This window comes from Sesamum indicum, linkage group LG12, assembly GCF_026168435.1.
Source record: "Sesamum indicum cultivar Baizhima isolate 11 linkage group LG12, ASM2616843v1, whole genome shotgun sequence".
In the NCBI taxonomy this organism is placed as follows: Eukaryota; Viridiplantae; Streptophyta; class Magnoliopsida; order Lamiales; family Pedaliaceae; genus Sesamum; species Sesamum indicum.
Window position 1 is genome coordinate 16,211,336 of NC_142668.1, and position 19,710 is coordinate 16,231,045.

The 19,710-nt window shown below is 36.3% G+C and overlaps 3 protein-coding genes across 3 annotated transcripts; 1 reads left to right on the plus strand and 2 right to left on the minus strand.

Moving 5' to 3' along the window:
* Nucleotides 1-62: 62 nt before the first annotated feature.
* LOC105175498 (RNA polymerase II C-terminal domain phosphatase-like 1) lies at nucleotides 63-10,956 on the minus strand. The gene is made up of 17 exons (XM_011097949.3): nucleotides 10,190-10,956; nucleotides 8,964-9,440; nucleotides 8,446-8,656; nucleotides 8,202-8,359; nucleotides 8,045-8,115; nucleotides 7,846-7,951; nucleotides 7,536-7,619; nucleotides 6,752-7,324; nucleotides 6,591-6,654; nucleotides 5,910-6,040; nucleotides 5,779-5,832; nucleotides 5,475-5,571; nucleotides 2,352-2,584; nucleotides 2,141-2,227; nucleotides 1,762-1,827; nucleotides 1,488-1,561; nucleotides 63-735 (listed from the first exon to the last, which is right to left on the minus strand). Exons 1-17 carry the CDS (start codon nucleotides 10,448-10,450, stop codon nucleotides 627-629), a joined length of 2,856 nt encoding a protein of 951 aa, XP_011096251.1. The 5' UTR covers nucleotides 10,451-10,956; the 3' UTR covers nucleotides 63-626.
* Nucleotides 10,957-13,048: 2,092 nt separating this feature from the next.
* On the plus strand, nucleotides 13,049-15,809 carry LOC105175499 (4-hydroxy-tetrahydrodipicolinate reductase 2, chloroplastic). Its single transcript, XM_011097952.3, has 8 exons — nucleotides 13,049-13,487; nucleotides 13,684-13,921; nucleotides 14,020-14,153; nucleotides 14,248-14,322; nucleotides 14,569-14,670; nucleotides 15,006-15,115; nucleotides 15,223-15,310; nucleotides 15,508-15,809. Exons 1-8 carry the CDS (start codon nucleotides 13,263-13,265, stop codon nucleotides 15,574-15,576), a joined length of 1,041 nt encoding a protein of 346 aa, XP_011096254.1. The 5' UTR covers nucleotides 13,049-13,262; the 3' UTR covers nucleotides 15,577-15,809.
* Nucleotides 15,810-16,406: 597 nt separating this feature from the next.
* Nucleotides 16,407-17,910, minus strand: LOC105175500 (epoxide hydrolase 2). The gene is made up of 4 exons (XM_088876394.1): nucleotides 17,522-17,910; nucleotides 17,186-17,353; nucleotides 16,870-17,105; nucleotides 16,407-16,786 (listed from the first exon to the last, which is right to left on the minus strand). Exons 1-4 carry the CDS (start codon nucleotides 17,807-17,809, stop codon nucleotides 16,540-16,542), a joined length of 939 nt encoding a protein of 312 aa, XP_088732520.1. The 5' UTR covers nucleotides 17,810-17,910; the 3' UTR covers nucleotides 16,407-16,539.
* Nucleotides 17,911-19,710: the final 1,800 nt, after the last annotated feature.

Below are 19,710 nucleotides of genomic sequence, written 5' to 3' on the forward strand. Positions count from 1 at the left end.
ATATATCCGCACACTTGAGCGTCACTTGCCAGTGGTTTGACAAAAAGGCAAAGAATCAATCGTTAGTCAAGAAACAAAATCTGTATAGCATTAATAAAACTGTATACATCTGATCTGTACGTAATGCATCGCCGCCTAAATTTCTAATCCAAAAATCCCTCTCATTCCATTTCAGCAACTCAACAACGAAAACGATTAAAGAGGGTTGGCGACAAAGTTAGCACATCCTATATCGGAAGTCATGGGATTCCCCTTATCAGTGCGACAAACCGATGCTTGCCCTTTTAGTTGCCTGCTCATTTGAGCATTCAAACCACTTCTTCATTGCAGGCATGACGTCTAAAATGGGCATGCTTTTAAGGGCCAAAAATGAAGACACAACAATTCCTGAAGATCGCAAAAGATGTAAATCTTTCAATTGGAGGTGATCAGTTGCTCAGGCTTCCAGCAGTTAGTAGTACGATAGTGGTTCTGCTTCAGTAAGCTCTTACAGGAAGCAAAAAGCTAGCACCAGCCGATTGGCAGGACTTGATCCTCAGCTGACTCCCGTTTACAAAATTTGTCATGTATGTTGTAGAATTATGGGCTCATGCTATACAACAAAATCAGGAAATGGATGCAGAGGCTTATGGTACAGGAGATCCATTCTTTGGATATCTGCCAGATGACGGCATTCGCTGAGGAACTCGAGAGAACTCTTGTTTTACCCTTTTGTTTGGCATACCCTGCGCAGATCTGAAACAAGACAATTCAATAACACCGCGTCGCTGTATTACAAAGCTACAAATGCAAATCAGCAGCAGAAAGATAGCAATTCATTTGTTCAGTGAGAGATGAGTGAACCACATCTTGCACAGCTAATGCTAATCAACATTTCATGTTGTCCAGTTTTTGTACAGGTACTGAACTGAATTCGAACTAAAAACAAGGGCAGATGTGGGCGAGGTAATAAACTCTTTAAAACATGTCACAATCAAAACTTATAAGATGGCATTGAGTCTTCGGTAAATTTTTAAAAAGTAAAATTGTAAGAGCTAAACATGAGATGTTAGAACTCATATAAGGATTTTGGAGGAGTTGCTACAATTTTAAAAAGTCCCTTCAGATTTGATCACAACTTTTGAAAAATAACTATCACTACTAAATTTTATCCGAAACTGAAGAGCTTATTTAAATAAGACCTAATATCTACAAGCTCCAAAACTATCTTACAAGATGTATAAGCGCATAGAATCTTTTAAATAAATTTAACCAAAACATCCTCTAAACCGAAAGGCACGATCATTCTCAAATCTCACTTGTAAATTAATGCCGCACGTACATTAATTTCTCTTGTAAAGCATTAATACATTCGGCTTATTAAATTTTTTATTATTAAAAATAATAAAAATAAAAATATTATTTTTTTAAAATATATAACACTTTATTACATATACACACAGGTGTCCCATAATGATCAAATGCCACCAAGAAGCAAAACCACTCACCTTGGAGAACCCTGATGCCTGTAAGGAAACTGACCGAGCATGGATTTCAAGGCTCCAAGAGCCTTTTCAGCAGCCTAAGGAGAATGGATAGAATAAAAATCGAGAAAATCTAATCAACATATAAAATCTGTAACATTCAGTTATAACCAAAATACTAAAAATTTTGGCCTTTATTTTTCTGATTCTTTAAGAAATGTACTTGGTTGTAAATGGGAAACAGTTAGCAGGGGAGGAAAAGAAGAAATACTGAAGAAGCTTATAGGAAACATAGTACCTCCGATTTAGCTTCATCCCATGTTAGCCCAATTCCCTTGCCCAATACCTGCCCATTAATTTCAACCTGAATACAAAGGGAATAATAGAGACAAGAGTTCAAAACACTTATAAAAGGAATATCTCAGAATTTAATTGGTCAACAAATACATAAATATGAACTAGTACAAATTAAGAGTGGAGGATTTCAGTTTCATTAAATATTATTCAACTGAAAATTTCTCATAAATAATTGACTTCCAAGAGCTGAGAATAACTGGAAGTTTTTAAGCATTGAACTGCGGATTACCAGAAAATGCAAAGTTCATACAGTTCATAAGTAATAACAGTAACACAATTTTGTATGCCGTTGTTAACAAAACAGAAGAGCCATTTCTGACCTGAGCATAGACTTCATTTTTCTGACCCGGATTAGCTGAAAACTGAGGTTGAGTTTGGAATGCTACACCAAGGCCCTCCGTCATGCACTGAAGAAATGAGAGTTAACCAATGGTTTGTGAATGGAATCAATGGCAGGTGGAGGGACAAAAACCTTGCAATTACAGGCATTGAACGCCATGGAGTAGACTGATTTCAGTTTATGATACTTACTAACTCTTTAAGAGCAGAAATGGAACCCATTGGCTTCTTGGAGGCCTCAATCCGTGGATCTAGAATCCTTGGTGTTGGTGCTGCTGAAAAGGGTACAGCCCCCTCCTTGAGCATTGACTGATGTCCGAAAGAACTGGTATCACTGAGGACACCATTATCTTTTTGATTAGCAAACCTACTCCCATCCCCAGTTACATGGCTGGAATCAGGCCTAAGCTGCGATAAGTATTTATCTACAAACAAACAGATTGTAACAATCAGAAATAGCACAGGAAGCCATGATGCGAACTTTACTGAACTCTGACTTTTAATATGTTGTACACTGAATCAGAAAAAACCCAATAGACACACATAAACTTAGCCACTTAAGGCTATGCCACTTTAGCCAGCTAATTCGCGACTAAAGACTTTGGCTATGTGTTAGTAGAATTTCTTAACACCAAGCAAATCTCGCCACCTTTAATGCCGCAGCCAAACATATAATATGAGCCAAAAACATCAAATAAAAAATTATCCTTTAAACATATATTATAAGTTTCCCTATGTGTTATCATAAATTACATACAAAATTTCTTTACAAGCTATGACAAGACTATGATATGAAATGACTGCAAAATCTCACTTTTCTGTAATCTAAGCATAGTGTCCCTGTATAGCACATTCGTAGTTAAAAAGTGGATTGTGTCCCTGATCCTGTTTCACCAATTAAACCAATACAAATTCGTAGGTAACATTGGTAGCTCTTGCAATCCTATACTTGAGTAGCAAGCTGAACACGAGAATAGTCACCATAAACATGGTGAAACCTACTCATGAAGGACTTGCAGGGAGATGCTGGAGGAGAATGGGCTGGCGTCAAACGGACACTTAAATTTGGCCACAAGGCTGAAAATGGCAAGTATCACCCTAGGCATGTTTACGCTCTAGGAGTTTGGATATCAGAATTACACTAGATATATTTTCTTAGTAATTCCTTGAAAACAAATATATACTTACCTGTAGTGCTCCCTGAAATACAGCTAGGACCAAGTGCAGCGCTAAAATGTCAGGGTTGCCATTCATCCCTTCCCATGATAACCGCAACCTCTTTCTATAGAAAGTTAAGTTTATTTCCATATATTGCAATATTGAGCCCGAAAAGATCTCTATTTCGCACACCACGAACTCTCGATGACTATAAGCAGTCAAACTGCAACTTAACATGGCTTATCCATGTAGACATTACATCTAACCATTTAACACTGGAAAGGTTTGTTAAAGCTATAGAGTTCTTAAGATTACCATTGGAATTGAAGTCATGGGCAGTATTTCTTAGATTTTTCAAACTTGAATGCCACCTCAAGTTCTTATATGACCAAAGCATCTGAGTGGAAATTATTCTGTGAACAAAAGCACATGCAGAGCAAACATGACAATCCAATACCCCCTCTGGCAACTAAACCCAATACTAAATATATATGACAAGGTCTAAGTATGTCAAGAACCACAGAAGTAACTTATTCGCAGTCAGTTTGCAGATTACTACATATTAATTCATTGAGGACTTTTTCATCTTACTTGCAATAATTCTCTCTCATAATTGCAAACAGAAGATTGCAGCAGGCAAAGGAAATAAACACAAAGAGGATGTGGCAGTTTACAGCTCGATCCTGACTAAGAAAAGACATCGCAGAACTAATAATTCAGATTCAGAATATAGTTTATGACCTTTTTTGTAGTATATCAAAGAAATCACAACAGGTAATTAGAATTAAGCTTCAATATGGCCAACTCAGAGCTTAGTGATGATTACAACCAAAAGATAAAAGGAGACCTACATCCGTGGAACTTAATCTTAATTTACCTCCACAATCCTCTAATTCAACACATTCTGAAAGACTAAACAGGGGAAATTTCTTGAAGTTAATAAAGGTCATGACAGCATCTTCTCAGCAGAGGGAATAACATACAACACATTGTTACCCATTTAATACCACGAACCAAGTTGAATTGGTCTATAAAAATGTCAAGTAGTATTATGGACATGTTCGGTAAGTTAGTAAGTGGATCCCATTCTTCTTGACCGTCAATGACAATTAACTCATTGTCAGTTGCATTCTGTGTGCTCCCACATTTCTACGGCTAGAAGCAAAATGCTTGGAGAATGGCCAGAAGAATCAAATCTGCATTGTTAACGGAAAATTCTTGCTAAAACTACAACTCTAAAGAAGATTCTCATAGCAATAGCTCATATGCAGTACATGCTCCCGTCTTTAAAGATCAGAACCTGCTTCGGAATAGGTGATGCATACTTCTTGTCTATGAGACATTCACCTCGGGTTACTACACAATTGAGCAACGGTCTAAATATTATCAACATTTCAAGGTCTGTGGTAAAACAATTGTTCCTCAAAATCATCTCAGATTTGCATGGCCAAAGGCATTTGACATGTTGCCAAAACATGATAGTGGCCAGCTTGGTTCTCTCCTTTTTGCTCCCAGGTTTCCAGCTCTCCATCATTGCAAGATTTTATAAACTACAGGAGAATTGATAAAAATCTAGCAGATCTTTCTCACCAACATTCCAGAATTATACCACTTTCTACAGTCAATATACTTGCAAGAAGAAAAAGAAAGGTTATTTTAACGAATAAAAAAACTGAATAAAGAAAAGACATTAAACTGTTTTACGCAATCTAAACCAATGGGAAGCAGGAGGAAAGAAAAAGATTAAAGCCAGAAACAGCATAGTTCCAAAGAGAAGCAGATATAAGCATTCAAACTCTTTTAGGTGGAAAAGGACATTCATGTAGAAACTTAATCAAGAACCTTCAGGAAAGGAAGTCATAATTGAACTGGAGAGCCCTAATCTCCTTATTGCAGGAGAAATTATAACTTCCTCAAAAAAGTAAAAGGAGAACCAGGGGGAAAAACTTCTAAGCTTACCCACCATGCCACTCTCCACTGTTGGCTTTACCTTTGCAATTAATTTCTTGCTTTTTAGGGGGCACGCAAATCAGTCAGAAGTCGGTAATCTTATATAGTAAGATCACGTATATGCATTAAATAGATGTACTTTCCCAAAAAGAATTATACAACACCGCATTCATTTCAACTATCAGGAAGCCGATGTTTGTATGTTACCAGCTAAACACAAAAGAGATCCTTCAGCAGCCTGACGCTGCGCTTCCCTTCTTGTTCTACCAACTCCTTCACCGATTCTCTCGCCTGCAAACAAAACCTGCAGAAGACCACAGATAAAATAATTTCATTGGCTAGACAAAAATCTCAAAAAATACTTCAGGGCAGCCGTATAAAAACAGTGAGATAGATAAACAGATATATAGATCAGAGAGAGAGTAGGTGAAGCAGTAGTTATTTATTATTATTCTCATTTTATGTCTTTCTTAGTAGAGGAGGAAAACTATAAGGGGAAGTCTGACACCACCTCTACAAAGAACTGCAGTTCTGTGCTCGATACTAGAGCTTGCTTGAACTCCACCTACAGGTATTTGAGGTACCATCTTAGGAAGAGTAAGAAGTGAGCCACAAAACAGAAAACAAAAGGCACCGACATACCTTTGCCCCACACTTAAATGCAATATCCTGCAGTGCTCCAGTACATGTCTCAGTATAGGGATCGATTTGACCAGCTTCAAGATCAAGATCTTTGTTTGCTGAAGATGGCTCATTTACAGAACCATCTTCACCTTCAAAATTGTAAATACACAAAAGTAAGGCACTACTTCAGAAGTTGAACAAGTACTTTGTTTTGGACAGTGATTTGAGATATACTACCAGACTCAATTGAAGCAAATATCATATAACAGAGAATAAGAAACAATCATACGTTTCAAGTAAGAAACATCTCCTCTTGGAAAATCAAGTGGCTACAAGGACAGAGATTTTTGGCCTCTTTGAGAAAGAGGAAGAAAAAGATGTAACTTTGCACATAGGCTTCATCAGATAATTTAATTTAAACATGAATCACAAATGAAGGCAAAGGCATGAGATAGATAAATCAACTGTTATAAAAACTAGCAGATGATAAACTTGTAAAGAAATATCATTTCTTTCTATCTATTATAACACCATATTGCTTTACAGAGTGGCGACTGTTAAGATGTGCTTGACAACTGCAAATGCAAAATCTTTCTAGAAAGCGTCTATTTATTCTGGAGATACCAATAAAAGCTCATGAAACTAAATATCTTGGTATATGCAGTTTCCTTTTAGTTATAACAAGGCTATGTGACTTACCTGAAAAAGAATGAAAATCAGGCAGTGATTGATTTAACCTTAATTGATCTCCTCTTGGAAGTGCCTGCATAATATTGTTTGAGAAACTTGTTAACCATGTTAGTCACTCTGACTTCCATCCACTAAAATGGTAGAAAGCAGGATACAGAAAAATCAATTACCTCCTTCTGTGTCCTCTGGTTTTCAAGAACTCTACCTGGAGGGATAGGAGGCTCCACTTTGTGAAGAAAAGGTGGATGACGGGCCCGATTTTTGTCAATAGGAATAGATTCTGCATTGGGTGGTGGCACCTGGTTAAGTTGCCTCGGGCTCATCTCTTCTTCTACTGGAAACCAACCACGTGGCTGCACTCTTGGTACAGACACTTGCATGGAGGGCCGAGCAGGAAACTGAGATTCAGAAGGGGGGTGTTCCCTCATGTCTTGACCGTGTTGCAAAATCAGCAATCTCCTTCTTGTATCGGGATCTAATTCTGATTCTGGCACTTCACCCTCTTCCCTTGCAGGAGAACTTTGCAAGGTCGTTTCTGCCTGTCCAAGCTGAGCTAATGGTGGTTTGAGAAGTGTGGTCACTTGAGATAATTGCTGACCAGGAAAAGACATTGCTGAGCCGTGTATTGTTTGTGGTGGAACTGTAAAAGAAGAAGATGGTACTGCATAATGGAGCGCTGGGGTGATTCTTGGATCTAAATTAGGAATTGGCAGAGGAACGGTTGAAGATGCAGATGTTGCCTCCTGAATTTTCGGATTGTCAAGAGTTATACTATTATTATTTTCTGCTGACACTTTATCAAACATATTTTGAAACACAGAAAAGGAACAGTAACAGAGCATGAAGAAAATGTCGAAGGGAAAAATTACACTAAAGAGTTCACTAAGCAAAACAAATCTCTAAATTATGACATTGGCAGTGCACAAAAGAATTCAATAAAATAAGGCACTTCACCTTTAGTCTCCTTTCCACTTCAGCATCTGCCATCCCATCAAAACCAAGGGAATCTTTGTTTCCGCTGGAAGCTGAAGGATCATCCTATGCAATAAAAGTAGAAAGATGTCACTCGGCATACCAATAGTTTATGAGCATCATATTTTTCCAACAAGAAGATTATGAAAAAAAGGAAAGATGTCCCACACCATTGCAATTTTTGATGAGCCGGCACATAGTTTTCCAACAAGATGATTTTGAACACGAAATAACTAATCGAGAGACAACAAAAACAAACAGATATGAGCAGCTAAAAGTTGCATGGACTTACCTCTGAAATCAAGTAGTTACTGACATCAGGTGAAGAAGGCACATCCCTCATATCATCTTCATATGCAACTCCAGAAATTCGTGGCAGCAAACCATCATCAAATTCTCTGTGCTCAATATGTCAAGTCAGATGCAATACTACATACCTGAATCAAGTATTGAGAAACAAGAAATAACCAATACATTAACATTTAACTTACTTAAAGAAACCACCTCTGACATTGCAGGCTACATTTCTTGCAACACAGAGCACAGGGACAGTGTTATTGGCCTACAGGCAAACAATTTCATTTTACGTTAGCAAAAGACTGGATTTAACTCTTCCAGGCAGAGAGGTTGTTAGTGCAAAGCAAGTACTTCAGCTTGAGGAGCATAATACGGAGCAAATGCAGGGACAACATGGACTCGTGGTTGATCTTTCTCATCCCATACTTTTAAGCGATCATCAATGACTAATGCCATCTTAGGATGGCAATTTCCAGCTTGGAAAACGTTGAAAAGTGATTTCCTTAAGCCTGTACAAAAATCAAAAGAGTGTCTGTACCATCACAAATGAACTCTATGAGAATTGAAGTTACAGCTACGGCTCATAAAAACTAACCAGACTTGACACACACAATGCGGTCCAAAAGCTCCCTCGAGTTTATCAAATTTGATTCAGGGTCAAGAAGTCTCCACATTTCTAAAGCATAATCTCTTTCAGCCATTGTGCAAACAAAAACTTCAAAGCGCTTTCGACCTCTAGCAGTCAAGTAACTTCTGAGATCCTCCCATGCAGGTCTTAACCTCACAAGAACACTTGTATCACGTATCTGCAGAATACAGAGAATCTTCCTATGTGATATGATATTACATCATGAGTAAATAACCAGTCTTGATGAATCATTTTTCAGATTTAATTGCCACAAGCAGCTCTCTGCTTTCTGGGATCATCACTAGAACAACCGCATGAAATCTGCTGACATGTAACGCAGCTGCCATTTACTTCCACTAACTGGAAAATCTTACAAGGTGCCATGAAAAATAAACCAGACGCCAATTGGACAAATAAAGCTAAATACCAGGAGACTCCCAATTGACAAGATTAAAAGGGGCAAAAGAAAACATGGACATACTCACCAGTGGATTAATGCGAGTAAGAATAATATTTCTATCCTGAAGTCGTATAAGTGGGCGAACAATAGGTTGATGAGTCTCTGACAACGCTGGAACCACCTCAGACTGCGACTTGACAACCTTTCCATTGTCAATAACCTGATCACTTTCTGCATATTGCTTCAAAACGCTTTTATCATCCTGATAACGTTTAACCTCCGCTAACATGCCAGCAACACGCTGTGGATCAGACTCAGAATTTATTTTCCGCTGCAATGCTTCTATCCTATCCTCAAATGAGCGCATTGTGTTGGCAACTATGAGTGTTTCATCAAGATCAAATACAATGCCAAGACATCTGAGATTCAGCATGACAAGGCAGGAATTGTACAGGCTTGATGCCACATTAAACCCCCAGAAGCACGGGTATTGCCCTTCACACTTCCTAGAATGCATGGCAACTAATTGAATCTCCCCTCCTCCAACGGATGCCACAGCAGTCTGCAAATGTAAGAGAGAAGAGTCTCAAACCAAAATTTTTGAAACTCAATTCCAAAGAAAATACAGATGAAAAGGAGGATTAGAATAAAATATAAGAATATAAAGAACTTTGCAGGATACAAACCCTTCAATATAGATCCCAGTAAACATATATACAGGTTTACTTGTAAAAGTAGTTTGAACAAGAGGCAAAAATATCACCGCAATAACCATTTTAGAAGCAGAAAAGTTCAGATACAATTGAATCCATAACTGTTTCCTTGTCTTCAAGAAACTTTAAAATCTGAACGAATAAAAGGTTCTCCAAGATTTAAGGGTTTGCTTAACTTGCTTTTCTCCCAAGAAGAATTGAAATACCTTTTCCAGATAGCACATCTTCAATATTAACGCCTTTAAACCATCACAAATATCAAAACAATACTCTTTTAGCACTTCAAAGGCGTCATAACAGTCTAGCAAGCATATTATCGTTATGAACTAGATTAAATATATCAGAGAAAGTACGTCTAAATCCTTGTCCCTTTCTCCGCGGTTATTTTTCTGGCAATGTTTCCAGTTTCCTTGAATCACAATTTCTTTAGAATTTAGAACTTGCATTTTTCCATGTAGGGTTCGTGGTGTTGTCTAAAAGTTGAAATTTAGGGTTTCGAATTAGTTAGGGAGACTTAAGTAACTGAATCAACTGAGATTATTTCCAGTCAGTTTTGTGTTCCGTGCTTATGGTGGGCAATGCAGTTGCAGTGGAATACCTTGTTATCTCTGAGACAGGTAGCATGCAAAAGAGAAAGCGGCGAGTCCTGATTCTTGGCCGTAGATTCCAGTTTGAAGCATATTCCGGTGGCGTTTATGGTGTGAAGCACGGCAAGCGGCGGACACCTCTCACTGGGTGGTGAATAGTGTGATATCCGAATTTCCCTAAGCTCGTTCCCCAAAACGACATCTGGTGGGTGCAACTCCGCCTCACCGAGCACCCTCTCCCCTTCGTACACCGCCACCAATTTTCGGTACATTCTTTTACCCTCCAATAGGAAAAGGGTTAACGAACAAATTCAAAATTCTTTCCCAAATTGATTCACTACTTCAATGTGGTTGTGTAAAATTTGGGGAACATCAATCATTCAGTAAATCAATCAACCAATCGGTCCAGAAATTTGGAAACCCCCTTCTCTCCGATAGTTCTCTTTGAAATTCATCTGTCCGATATTTCCAGATTTAACAAAAAAAAAAAGATCGGTTGCTGATGAAATCACGGGATCTATACAGAAATTTAGGGTTTTTAAATCAAGATTGCGGCGAAGATTGATTTTCGTTGACGATGGTTGAATTCTTGAATTTTCTTGACGTCTCCACACTTTTATTCAGAATGCGAGAGCTAGGTTTAAAATCGAATGTAATGGTACTGGTGTTCGAGTGTATTGTGACGATTAGGAGAAAACCCTAGATCCAGAAAACTTGAAAAGGTCAAACTCTCTCCCTCCCCCTCCCCCTCCTATTGTACGTACTGAAATTATAGTGCACATTAAATTTGTTACTTTCTTGGGAACGATTTCTTCACTTTTTAACTTTGGAATTTTACCCTATTTTAGTTTTGTTTCAAGAAGGTGACCTTCGTCCGACGCCAAGTTTGGAATCCACCAAAACACACTCGCTTGGTTTAATTTATCGAAATTAATTTACAAACTGCCAAAATAATAAATGTTATACTTATCTTTATAACAATTTTATTTAAAATCAATTACACATGATTAGGAGCGTGTTTTTTATAAAATCGAATCGACGAGTTAAAATTAAAAGTTCAGTATACTAAACTTGCTTATTGGAAAGTAAATTGAATTAATTGGCTTCGATTCAATAATTTACTGAATATTTTGAGTTCGATTAATTGAAATTTTTCAAAAATAAAAAGAAAGAATAATAAATATGTAACTGCATATAGTTTTTTTTTTTTACGTGAAAGTGATGAATTATTATTAATTGAAATAAATTAATTACAAGTATAATCATTTATGCCGGCATCAATATCTAACAAAGATTATTACAATAATCAAATTCTACTCAATAATACCTATAATAATCACCTACTATGCATTAGACCGACTCTTGCTATACAACAGATAACATCAAATGCACTTAGCGAGGTTTAGACCTATGACCTATAAAATCATGAAACCTTAATTTCGTCAACTGAGTTAGATCTTGTTGGCATGTAACTAGATATAGTTAACCATCTAACGACGTGGGCAATTTGGGAAGGAAAAATTATTTGATAGCTAGATAAGTCAAGTTGGGAGAGAGTCCAAATCAAGGTTTAGTGGAGGTTAACCCGGGGCTCAACATTCATCTCTTGGACTGACAATTAAAAAAAGTAAACAGCCCACTATCATTGATCAGTTCAAATATCCCCCGCTAATCCTGAATGTAAGCAAGGCCTTAAAGTATATGATTTTTGTCTTGGTTAAAGCCTCAGTGAGGGGGAACTGGGAAGGAATTTGTTATCGTGAACTAACTTTATTTAATCGAATATTTTATATTTTTTTATTTTCACTTTATATTTTAGTATGTTTGGTGCTCTTAAAGTTCCATTCAGAAAGATGTTCGCTAGATTTTCAATACCGTGAATAGGTAATAAAAGAATTATGAAATAATTTCAAGAGCTATGACACTTTACAACCTTGGTACTATGCTCTTTTAATTGACAACAATCAACCATATTGGTACATATTGTAGAGCTATTTGCATGGTTGCTTTCATGTTTTCTAATTGACTAAAAATGATACCATGTAAATGCTATCATATGTATAACAGATATTTTTTCATTAAACTTTTTTTAATGGAACAGTGTATGTGACTGTCAAGATTGTTATTTCAACATCAAAATATCACGTGAGCCGCATGTGGTGGGGTTTGACGCCAACCATCTATAAACACCAACCATAAACAAGAATCATTAAAAATCCACGCATGAATATATATTAATTCATTTATTCCTCGTTTATCTCATAAGAGTTTGACATCTTTTAACAATTTCTTTATTTTTTCTGAAGGGGGAGGTATGCAGGGTGCGGTTAACATCCCTTATTCATAACAATGAGTAGTACATAATATCTCATTAAACTATATCAATAATACTTATTTGATATATTATTAATGTATATTTAGGATTATTGTAGATGAATAAACGAATAAAGGATCAACTATTAATTTTTTATGATCCTTGGATAGTGTTAGGATTCATTGATGGGAAATTGATTTGGGGGATGATTTTTTTTTTTTTCTAATAGTAATCTTTGTTTCCTCATTTAACATAACCTTAAATTTAATACTTGTTGCCGACGTGATATTTAGATGACAAAATAACGTGTTTAATGGACACGTGCACTGCAATTATGTGGTTGTAAAATTACAATTAATTAATTCAAATTTTGTTGCACATAACCATTTCATTAAAAAAAGTAACATATTAATGAAATATGCAAACAACCCATTTAATATGGTATCAAATTTAATCATTTGAAAAATTATGGTATCAAATTTAATCATTTAAAAAGAAAAAAAAACACAATTTCCCCCATTCTCTCTCTCTCTCTCTTTGAAGTACGCATTTTACATTTTTAATCTTTTTCCAAAGTTAGGGACACAAAGATTAAAATTATCATTTCAAATTCCACCCAAACCCTAACCGCCGCCAAATTTCTCTTCCTACCTTACGCCGCCCGCTTTCTCGTCGGCGCCGCCGTGCTAGCTCCATTAGAAACATACTGGTTTTTCTCTGGAATTTTGTTGCGTATTTCAGAGAAGTTCTGGACCCGCGTTTGTTTCTGAATGGCGTTCGTTGTTAAAAGCCCATTAAGTACCAGCCACGCGAGTTGGCGCCAACAGAATAATCTGCTAAATCCAATTTCCGACCTGAAAATCGCAAAACGAGTGGCGGATAGATTTAGATATAGAGTTCCAAGTGTTCGAAAATTCGTGGCCTCAATGGCAAGCACCCAAGTACAATCTTCCCCGCCCACAGTTCCATCGAAGAGTGTTGGGATCCCTATCATGGTAGAATTTTTTAGCTTTTTCCTTATTTTCTTAATCAAGTTTTTGTTACGAGTAATTTCGTGCCTGAGTTTTGTTGAATTGGATGGACTCCTAGTTATTGGCTATGTTATAGGTAATTGCAACGGATGCTGACTGTGGGATGCCGGTGTTCGTTTCCTATTTTGCACTTTGATCATTAGTATTGTATTGGTTGCAGGTGAATGGCTGTACTGGAAAAATGGGGAGGGCTGTGCTCGAAGCCGCCATGGCTGCTGGGCTTAATCCTGTTCCTGTAGCATTGGGCGGCCCAGAGGATGCAGGGAAAATTTTGGATTTTGGTGGGAAGCAGGTTGAAGTGCACGGTCCATCTGATAGAGAATCTGTTCTATCTTCTGCGTTGAATGATCATCCTAACCTGATTGTGGTGGACTACACGGTGCCGGCTGCTGTGAATGGTAAGCACATTCTGACTTTTTTCTATCCAACTCTTTACCTGTTGCCTGTTATCATTTCTTAAGATTGGCTTCTGCACATTTCTTGGTCTGGTATATAGACAATGCTACATTGTATTGCAAAGTTGGGGTACCCTTTGTAATGGGAACCACTGGAGGAGATAGGGAACTTCTGTATAAGACCGTGGCTGACTCAAAGGTTTATGCTGTGATATCCCCCCAAATGGGTAAACAGGTGCTAGAATACTTGGAAATTATTTTTGGGTGGACTCCATTCATTTATTTTCTTGTGCTTTACATATATAACATTTTCATATTTATCCTTTTAGGTGGTAGCATTTCTTGCAGCCATGGAAATTATGGCAGAACAATTTCCCGGTGCATTTTCTGGATATAACCTACAAGTAAATTCTCCATACTTCTCTGATATCAGTCACAATATTTGATTAAGCATAACCGTTTAATCTTTTGCTATAGTAATACAAGAATTTCTGTCAGTTTCTTGAATGGACCCCTCTCTTGACAAGCTCTAAACATTTTATTCCGCCAGTACTAATTTTCTGGCATAACATCTTATGTTAAATTTGTCTTAGTCTGGGACTCTTGACATTCATTAACTGCCTCTCCCTTCCCTGAAACCATTTTTTAAGGTGATGGAGTCACATCAAGCCAGCAAGTTAGATATATCTGGAACTGCTAAGGCGGTCATTTCTTGTTTCCAGAAGCTTGGTGCCTCATTTGAACTGGAGCAGGTATGTTTTCTACAGACAAGTGATTATCTACTTTTTCCATGTGTCTTCAAGAAGCAAGTCTTTGAATCATGCGCCATGGAGAGCTGTAGGTCCTCGCAGAGTTTTGTTGCAGCACATTTTAATCAGTTGCAAATGTCCTTTTTTAATCAATTAGATAATGCAATGACAAGTGGCAATGTTAAGCATTAAATCAGAGTAAGTCGTGTCCTAATGTGGAATGCCACAGGCTAGCTGAAATATAAGAGTCTAATGCAGACAAGGGTTTGGAGCATTTTTGTTGGGAATAGGTCTTTAAATTATGATCTCAAAATTGATTTCTGAATGAATTCCACCAGGTTCAGCAAATACGGGACCCTAAGTTGCAAGTTGAGATGGTAGGTGTCCCAGAAGAGCATTTGTCTGGTCATGCATTCCACATGTATCACCTAACGTCACCTGATGGAACGTAAGACATCTATTTGCCGTTGTTTCTGATTTCTTTTGATACGAATTACTCTTCAAGCTCCAGACTTTCTGATCCTCACTTGTGTATATCCTTTCCCATGGGCGAAGTGTCTCCTTTGAGTTTCAGCACAATGTTTGTGGTAGATCAATCTATGCAGAGGGAACTGTTGATGCCGTACTTTTCCTCGCTAAGAAGGTATATGTTTTTTAATATAATCATATGATGTCTGTGCTACCTGTTAGTAATAATGTAAGAGCAAACAGTTATAAACTACATTCTAAGAAATTTAGTTTATGACAATGGCATAGTCATTTCGCACTACTTTGATTCATTGCTCTGCTATAATCTTGCTTCACAGTTTCGTAATCTTGTAAATTCTTTCTAAAATGCAGGTTAGTTCAAATGCAGACAAGCGGATATATGATATGATTGATGTTCTCCGGGAGGGTAATATGAGATGAAGAATCAGTTTTTGTGTTGTTTCTTGTAGCACTCCTTACCCTCCAAATTTTATTCCCAGTACTAGGAATCATGTTTTGGCTAGGACCTCGTTGTTACTTAACATGGCCAACTAAATTAGTACCTTAGTATGGCATGGGATTAAGGACTGAAAACTTTAAAATCATGTGTACTTTTAAGCAACGAGTTACGAGCGGATGCTCATGGCCATGGCCCTGGTCATTTTGGACTCCCACTTTCCGCCAAAGTTGTGATATATTTTGTTATCACACACTTTGCCATGCTCTCACCTCTCTGGCATTATATGGGATCAGGGTATCAGGATTCTACTTCAAGAACTTCCATCAGAGCCAAAAGGGCATTGTGCCTTCTTTTTATGTACTTACTAATCGTTTGATTATAGTTCCCACAATGAGATTCAATACTGTCTTATAATAAACTTGCTGATCTGATCCTTCAGTGTGATCACAGAAAAACAAGCGTAATGTTTGGATTTGTATTTTTTGAGTGTTTTGTTTTGTGTTTAAGAGATAAAGAGAGAAAAATAGGGATAAGTAAGTGTGTTGAATATAGGTGGTATATTTGAATTTGTGTTTTGAGATAATTTAAAATATTTTAAAATAAGTGGCGTAAATTCGATGTTGGGATTCGAAAGACAAATTACTGTTCATTGTTAAATTATATTTTTTTTATATATAAATATGTGTATATATATAATATTTAATATTATGTTTTTTGAAGATAAAAATTATTATTTATTCAAATCATGTTTCTTTATATTATATATTGAAAGTTGAAAAACAAAAAAACATACAAATAAAGTATAAAAATATAAAAATAAATATTGAGTGTCTTTTATTTTATTTTGAACAATGCGATAACATGAATTCAAACATAGTGAAGAACTTCCTTGAATTACAAGTGCTAACATCGGACTGAAAGTTACAAAAGTTTCATGCCCTTCCTTAATGATGGTTTCTGAGGAACTTGAGGACGAGGTCATTCACCTCATCAGGTGATTGCTCTTGAACAAAGTGACCTCCTTCGGGCATGAACGTGATCTCCAAATTGGGCACGAATTCTCTGACCGCCCCGCTCCTAATGTAGTCCTCTATTCCTGGAAATTTCAGGACGTAGTCTTTCTCGCCCATTATCAGCAGAGCTGGAACCTCAACCTTAGGATCTGGTATGTCCCACTTTGCACCCATTGACCTACAACAAAACGCAAAACCAAAAAAAATATATATATATATATTCAGATCTGTGATGGCCACTATTATCTTAGATTAGTGTACCTGTAAGGAACCTGCAATGCAGTCCGGAAACCTGATTTCTCATACAAGGCTCCATAGACTGCAAGATCCTCCTCGGTGAACCAAGGAGGCAGAGGAGCCGATGGTTCCACCAAGTCCATGATTTCCTGGTTTTCATGAGCTGTTGGTACTTCACTTTTGGAGAACATTATATAAACATTCCTAACCACTGTTTTGGCATCAAGACGACCGAAATCAGCCTCAGCACGTCCAGGCTCCTGTAGCAAAAATTGAGAAAAAGCAATCAGTGAATATAGACAGAAGATGAAGAAAGCATGGATTGTAGCAAAGGATGGACCTTCCATCTTGAGATGTAGAAGCCCTCGGGAAGGTGCTGATGATGTGTGGGAGGACGGGGCGGCATGAAGGGCACGCCCATAGTCACAAAGCCTAACACTCTTTCTCGGTGGAGAAGGGTAAATATGGATACTACCGCAGCTCCAAAATCTTTACCGACGAGAAAAACCTATATAATCATTTGCACGAAGCATTCATCATCTTAACGAAGTTGCAGTGCTGCTAGGTAGTAATAATTTCATGAGGTCCTTAATAATTTGTTTGTTTCTAGAAACACAGAGGTAAATGATTTCATATTTAATTTTGGAGTAGAGAGATTAGAAATGTAAATTTGTACCTTGGAGAGGGCAAGAGCATCAAGAAGCGCAAGGACATCAGCGACGAAGTCCAGGAACGTGGCCTTCTCGGGTTCGGGCGGCGGGTCAGAGAGCCCGTACCCTCTATAATCAGGTGCGATAGCTCTGAACCCGGCTTCGGCGACGGCGAGCATCTGGTGGCGCCAAGAGTACCATATCTCTGGGAATCCGTGCAGGAACACTACGGCCGGCGACGATCCACTTCCGATTTCTGCGACGTGGAGCTTCAGACCGTTGACTTCCACGTACTTGTGCTCTATCTTATCCATTATCGAAGCTCGCAGATGCAGATCTTTCTCTTCCTTTCTGTGTAAATTACAGCCCTCACGCCTTGGCCGACAGAAATTTTTTGATTGCTTTAAAGATAAATAAAGGGATGATTATACTCTTGATTTGTAAAATTAAGTTTAATACTATGAATTTTGCTTCCATTTACTAAATAATTTTTTTAATTAAAATTTATTAAATTTTAAAAAAATAATATTTATTTTTGATTGATTGATTTATTGCAGTTAAATATTTTTTTTTTAAAATATTTTTATAATAGATATACCTCCTCATATATGTTAACATGTAAAAATATAGGAGAATAATTTAATTATTAAAAGACTTAGTAACTTAAAATAAATCAAAATAATCAATTATAAGTAAATATAATTTTTTAATTTTTTATTAATATTAATAAATATTTTTTTTAATTTTTATTAATATTAATAAATTTTTAATTAATATATAAACTTATTCATTGGACGTAAGTAGATTTGAAAAGTGTTTGATATAAGTTTATAATTATAAAAATATTTATGTGTACAACATACCTTAGGGTCCCATAAAAAAATTGGCGAAGAAGCCGAGGAAGAGGTCGGTGGTGTGGACCCCTCTGGTGACGGTGAGTGATTAGCCTTCTCCCTTCTTTTGTCTTACTCGGAGTGCTCAACTCTCCATCTTTCTTTCCTATAAAGATTTTGATTAATGGCGCTGAAAATCTTTGGCAAAAAATAATTTGCATTAAAAGTAGTACTTACAAACTAATACAACTCCTACTCACATTATCTGTAGAAAAAATTACATTCCCATCTTATGAGATTTAATATAATTATATTTAGATTTTTTATAGTTTAAAAAATTACATCTAATAATATTGAGGTTTATTTTCATCTAACAGATAAGTTTTTACGTTACATAAAGTTCACTGAATATTAACGAAAAAACTGAATGAAAATTGATATTTATCTCCAATTGACTTATCACAAGTCATTTTTTTTTTACTAAACTATCCTTATAATGGTGAAAATATCATCACATGCATTAATGCGTGAAGACACATGCATTAATGCGTGAAGACATAAGAGGGTAATTTAGTATTAAAAAAATTTAATTGATCTGCAATAAAACAATAATAAGTTAATTAAGGGTAAATATAATTTTTTTTTTATTCGTTTTGTTACCATCAACAATTCAATGAATTTTGACTAATGAAAGGACTTATTTGTTAGATGGAAGCAAACTTTAAAAGTGCTAAATGTAATTTTTCAAACTATAGAGGATTTTCATATAATTAAACTAGACTTTAGGGGAGGGGTGTGTAATTATCCATTATTTGTATGAGGAAAACTATTATCTCCTTTTCGTAAAATTCCCTTACTTGAGTGCGATTTTCTGAATCCCATTACATAATATATTGTTCGTTTTAATTTTATAAAAATTTTACAATTCTTGCTAGAGAGAGAAGGTATTAGAGTTTGCAATTCACTCAAACTCATTTTTTACAACTAACATGATATATTTGTCTACATCCTTCAAATAAATAATAATAAAATTATTAGTTATTTTGGTTAACAACAATACACAATATAACAATTTTTTTTATTGATCGAGTAAAAAGATGAGGGTATTGATAATTTTTAAAAAAAAATAGATTATTTGTAATTATGTCAAACATCAGGAAAACTCGTAATATTTTGTAAAATATAATAAATAAGATAAATTAAAACTACCTCCCTTGAGGTTTGACATAATTATGAATGCTCCTTATTATTTGAAAAATTACCAATACCCACCCCTAATTTTAACTGTTGTCTAATAATTAACTCAATTCGTTATGTTTTCATCCATTTTTTATAACGAACTGACAAAGATACCCTTGTAAATTAAGATTTATAATTTTATT